The 5580-nt window shown below is 39.5% G+C and overlaps 1 protein-coding gene across 1 annotated transcript; it reads left to right on the top strand.

Moving 5' to 3' along the window:
- The first annotated feature begins 3439 nt into the window (after positions 1 to 3439).
- On the top strand, positions 3440 to 5193 carry RBL13 (RHOMBOID-like protein 13). Its single transcript, XM_088126342.1, has 2 exons — positions 3440 to 3484; positions 3591 to 5193. Exon 2 carries the CDS (start codon positions 4081 to 4083, stop codon positions 4894 to 4896), a length of 816 nt encoding a protein of 271 aa, XP_087982468.1. The 5' UTR covers positions 3440 to 3484; positions 3591 to 4080; the 3' UTR covers positions 4897 to 5193.
- Positions 5194 to 5580: the final 387 nt, after the last annotated feature.

Genomic DNA, 5580 nt, shown 5'->3' with positions numbered 1-5580 from the left:
ACCGTGAGGGCTTCGTCGGCTAGACCGGTGAGGAAATAGCACATGGCCGAGTCATCGGAGCAGTGTGCAACCTTCAACTGCTCCTCCTGGAATCTAGTGACATACTCCCGCAGCGTCTCACCCTCCTTCTGTCTGATGGTGGCGAGATGGGTCGCTGTCTTTTTGTCATAGTGCCGAGAAGAGAACTGGGCGAGGAACTCCCTTCTCAGCTGAGAGTAGGTCGAGATCGACCTGGCTGGCAGTCTCCGATACCACAATCGCGCGCTGCCAGTAAGCGCGATCTGAAAGGCGCGGCATTTGATTGCGTCTGATGCCGCTTGGAAGTCCATGAGGCCTTCAAAGACCTCAACATAGTCCTTGGCTTCACGGTAGGAGCTTTGAACTTCGGAGGGATTGGTGCTTCCAAAACGTCCGAGGTGAAAGGCGATTCTCCCAAGTCGCCATCGTTCAGTGAATCGTCTTTCTGCTCACATTTGGCCTTTAAGGCCTCCACCTGAGCATCGAGCTCCCCCCTCAGCTGGTCGAACTCCTCCCTTGTGATTATCCCTGCGGGATTGTGAGAGGATTCAGCCTGCTGGTTGGAGCTCCTGTGTGAGCGGGATGGTGACTGCCCTTTTCGGAGAGACGAGCCTCTCTTTCTGTTGAGATGCTCACGGAGGTCTCCCCCCTGGTGAGTGTACCCCTCGCTCTCGTTGTCTTCGGGACGTTCCTCCTCGGCTGGGCCGAGGTGGGAACCCCTTTGCTCGCGTACGTCCACGCGCGTCACTCGATTTTCAGATCGGGACCCTGCGCCTGCAGCTAGCATCATTTTGTTATACATTTCCTCCATGGAGCGCATTTGTGTGCGCATTGCCTCCATCTCTCTCTTGAGCGCATCAAAGTTCTCGCTTGTTGGAGCCGAGGCTGAATCCCGGGCGCCCTTCTTAGAGGTCCCACCTCGGCCATGGGTGGCCTTGGACGTCCCCGGGTGCACAGGCAGTAGGGCAGGTGCGGTGATCCGCGCCGACCTGCGGAGGGGTTCCGTTGCTAGGCCGTCGTGACCTTGCCCCTCTACCGCTGCTGCTCCGACCTCCCTCTGGTGGGCATCGCTGGCAGCTAGAGTCCTTCGGTCTATCGTATTGGTCGAGTTCGTTGGTTGAACCATGTTCGCTCGCGTGTTGGTTTAAAAGAATTGGGATGACTTAGATTGTCGTCCCCACAGACGGCGCCAAATGTTTATGCAAAGATGTGCACAATAGTGTGTTCCAGATTGCAGCTCGAACTCGGCCTCCGGACCGACCTGAACGCTTGGGGGGGACCTGCACAAAAAGGTGAGCACTCCGACGATCAAGTCAGTATAGGTCGGATTCCCAGTTTAGTTCGAGGCCAGAAATCATCGTACCTGATCGGGGAGTGAGGTCCTCTACTTATGGGTGGTAGTCCCGCTAATCTCGCGACGGTTACATTCGGTAATCTCGGGACCGTCGATTACACCCGGTAATCTCGGGACCGACGGTTACTCCCGATAATCACGCCGCAGACAGTTGCTCACATCGGCCCCTACCGAGCTCCCCGGTAGGTCAGACCTGGGCCGGGTTCACCTCGGCCCTCATACTTAGCATTTGTCGACGTTAGTGGCGGCCATCTCGGCTATCCGAGCTGGGCATGACTCATGAGCCATCTTGGAGCACCAATAGGGGTCCTCCACGTGTCCAGGGTATTCCCTTCCCCAAACAGTAATCTCCTCATTTTTATTTTTATTTTTTGCTACTATATATATATATATATATATTGCATTTTAATCACATTAATATTTTCCTAACGTTTCACTTAATATTTATTTTCTTTTGTTTTTTTAGGAGTCACTTAATATTTATTATAAAAAAAACTTCAACCCTTTTCTTCGGTTTACTGTTCCATGAGTCCTTTATATTTTTCCAAGGATTAATCCATTTTCTGTCGGCATTTTTGTATCTTTTAGCATATGAATTATCTTTTCTGACGACAGGTATATTTTTTTCGACAATTCTTGTCATGGTATGATTCCTTATATTATATAATTTATATTTTTTATTGGTTAAACTATTATCTTATATAATATATATACTTTTATTACAAAGTAAATGTAACATATTAGTAACTTTTTCTTTATAATTTTGGGTGTTACCGTTTACTTTTTTCGGTGTGTATTCCTTTTTCCTCGTGCAATTAATGTTTCGTCGTGGAATTATGATTACAAAGTATACGCAGCATATACGTACAATATATTTTATGCCAATAATTCTGAACAATTTAACATTACTTAGTATATGTAGCATATATCCAAAATGTATCATATATCAGTCATTCTAAACAATTTAACATTACAAAGTATGTGCAGCATATATCCAAAATATACTCAATATTAATTTCGGATCCGTTGATATTGGCCCCTCCGATCTCTTCGCTTTCCCCTTCGGTGCTCCATCTCCATCGTCGATTCCATCTAGTTCCTTATTATATATGAAATGAGAAAATGTTTTAGTAGCAAAATTAGGAATATATGGACAATTTTTTTTGTATTCCGCTTGATTTGTGGAATAACGATATTGATTTTATTTCTCTATATGGGCAACAATATAACTTACATTTGTAGTCTATCAATAGTAGATTTTTTAGACATTTATGTAATTAGATGCCTAAAGATAGTCTAATTATGTTGTTATCGGAGTAATATTTAAGGGTTTAATTCAAACCACTTTTTTTTTTTTTTACCAAATTGAAAATTCATAGTGTAACTGTAATAATCATTTAAGGTGTATTTTGTTAGTGATTAGAAAAAAGAAATCTGAAAACAATGTATTCGATGTATTCTTTTCAGATATGTGTTTGGTAACAGATTTAAAAACTGAATCTCAATTTAAAAATTGTTCAACGTGTATTTAGTGAGTATTTGTAAACTAGTAGTAGTTACCAACTAATACTCAGTTTAATCTAAAATAATATTAACTAATTTATTAACATTTTGTTATAAATTTTGTATAATTATTAATTTAGAATGTGTTGTATAGTTGATAATATATTATATTTTACCTATTTTAATTTTAACAAAAAATAAAATTAGTTATTATCCTGAAATAATATATTTATCAAAATTTTTATTTTTTTTTTAATGTAATTCAGTATTTTAAAGTTTCAAATTCAAAATCCGAAATACCAAAAATATTTTTAGAATTTTAGATTACAAAATTCGAAAACAGTTTTCCAAAACAAACATGTGTCAAAAACATATTCACTGCATCTAAAAACAAAACGAGAAACATAATCTGAATTTTCATTTTCTCAAAAAAAAAAATCTGAATTTCGAACCAAAAGTACCCTCAATTATTTTTGTAATTTTCTCGAGGTAAAAAAAAAGTGTAAAATAATTATGAAATAAATGTCGGAAGTAAACGAAAATTCCATAGCATTTGGAGCATTCGAACTTCTCAGAGACTTTGAGAAAAACCTGAATCGGAACTCCCAGGTTAGCGCAATCCATTCTCCATCTGATTCAAAAACCCTAATTTTTCCCATTTCATTCGCCCCTTCCCTCCATTCTCCCAGTTTCCGATCAGATTTCTCTATCACAGATTTGAATTGCCCCTCAACCAAAACGGTTTCCAGATTGGTATCTTCTTTTCGTTCGATTTTGTACTGCTCTGATTTTCTGGTTCTGTTCTCGATCTGGGTGTCTCTGAGCTGCTTAATTCCGAGTTTCGCCTTCGATGAAGAAATTGTGAAATTTCCCAGAGATTTTTTTGAAGTTACTTTCCGACTATTGCGGAATTTTTCATTTTCTGATTCTGATGAAGAACTTGTAGTCTGTGTATGAGTAGTATTGAATTTGGGCATTGTGTAGAAAGGGCGAGTTTGAAGTTTGAAGGGAAATTTTGAAATGGGGAAGCCTTTGTTTTGCGAGATTCTTTGAAGTGAAATTTCCGAGAGATTTTTTTGAAGTTACTTTGCGACTGTTACTGAATTTTCCATTTTCTGATTCTGATGAAGAACTTGTATTCTGTGTATGAGTAGTGTTGATTTAGGCATTGTGTAGAAAGAGGGAGTTTGAAGGGAAATTTTGAAATGGGGAAGCCTTTGTTTTATGAGATTCTTGAAAAACCAGCCACTAGTGGGATTATAGGGATTTGCTGTGCTATATGGTTTTACATCCAGAAGAAAAATGTTGGATACTCACATGTGGGGCTGAGTTATGAAACTGCCATTGAAGGGCACCATTGGAGGATAATAACTTCAGCCTTCTCTCATATTAGTGTTATTCATCTTGTTTTCAATATGAGTGCTCTTTGGAGTCTTGGGGTTGTAGAACAGCTTGGACATATGGGCTTAGGTGTTGCATATTATCTCCATTACACTCTTGTTTTGGTCCTGCTCTCTGGTGTGCTGGTTTTAGGAATGTACCATCTCTTGATTCAAAAGTTCAAACTCGAATACTTTCGACGGGTTACGGCAGTTGGGTATTCTTGTGTGGTTTTCGGATGGATGACTATACTCTCTGTGAAGCAGCCGTCTTCGAAGTTGGACCTCTTTGGCTTCCTTTCACTGCCCATCAGCTTTGCGCCATTTGAGTCGCTGATTTTTACTTCTATTATTGTCCCACAAGCAAGTTTTCTTGGACATCTATCTGGAATCATTGTTGGATATGCTATAGCTTGGGGTTTGATTCATGGAATGAATAACTTCTGGGCCATTTCCATGCTAGGATGGACTGTGCTTGTCATTATATTTAGCTTGAAGAAATCTAACACCTTCGACTTCGACTTTCTGGAGATTGAATCTGTAACAGACCCTTCCTTGCCGTCTGTTCGATTTCTTGCGTCCGGAAATGGTAGAACCTTGCAGATGAATGCATTGCCAACAGGAGATGTAGAGATTGTATGAACTTATAGGAGTCATTTGCACAATTGAGATGTTGAAATTGAGAGACTGCAATCCATTGAAATCCTGTTGGTTGTACCAAGATGATGATATGTTCCGATTCGAGATGCCCTCATGTCCGAGATCTTGTCAAGCTATCGGGATTTTTCCTGTAATTCTGGTGTGTAATTCTTCAATTCTTTGGGATTGGATTGCACAGGGGATGTGATAATTCATCCATGTGAGCATTTGCTGTATGAATTTACTATGGTTCAGCCATGAAGTTATAGAGAAATGGATCTATCAATCACATTTGTATCATTATTTGCTTCTCTTGAGGCTGAAACTCCATCTTTGAATTTTTTTTTTCTTTTTAGTTTTGCTAAGTATTTTCTATATATATATATATATATATTTCCAATATTTGATGGTGCTGCGAGCAAGCTCTCTAATTTAGAGTGAGCCTGTAATGGTTCTTTTAGAGTATGCTTTTTATGTGAAATATTTCTAAGTAATTTTTAAGAAAAAACTAATTAAATATTATTTGAGGTGTTTTAAAGTGTTCTTAGAGTTTTCATAAACACCTACCTGATAAATTTGGGGTTAATTTATTATTTTGGTCCATATAGTCTGAACTTGGTGTCAATTTGTTGTTTTGTGGTTTGGTTACATATCCCAAATTGTCCAATTCTAACCATTTTTAAACAT

Source organism: Momordica charantia, assembly GCF_013281855.1.
Source record: "Momordica charantia cultivar OHB3-1 chromosome 7 unlocalized genomic scaffold, Mcharantia_2.0 BLBB01000007.1, whole genome shotgun sequence".
NCBI classification, from domain to species: domain Eukaryota; kingdom Viridiplantae; phylum Streptophyta; class Magnoliopsida; order Cucurbitales; family Cucurbitaceae; genus Momordica; species Momordica charantia.
This window is presented reverse-complemented; position numbering and strand designations above follow the sequence as displayed.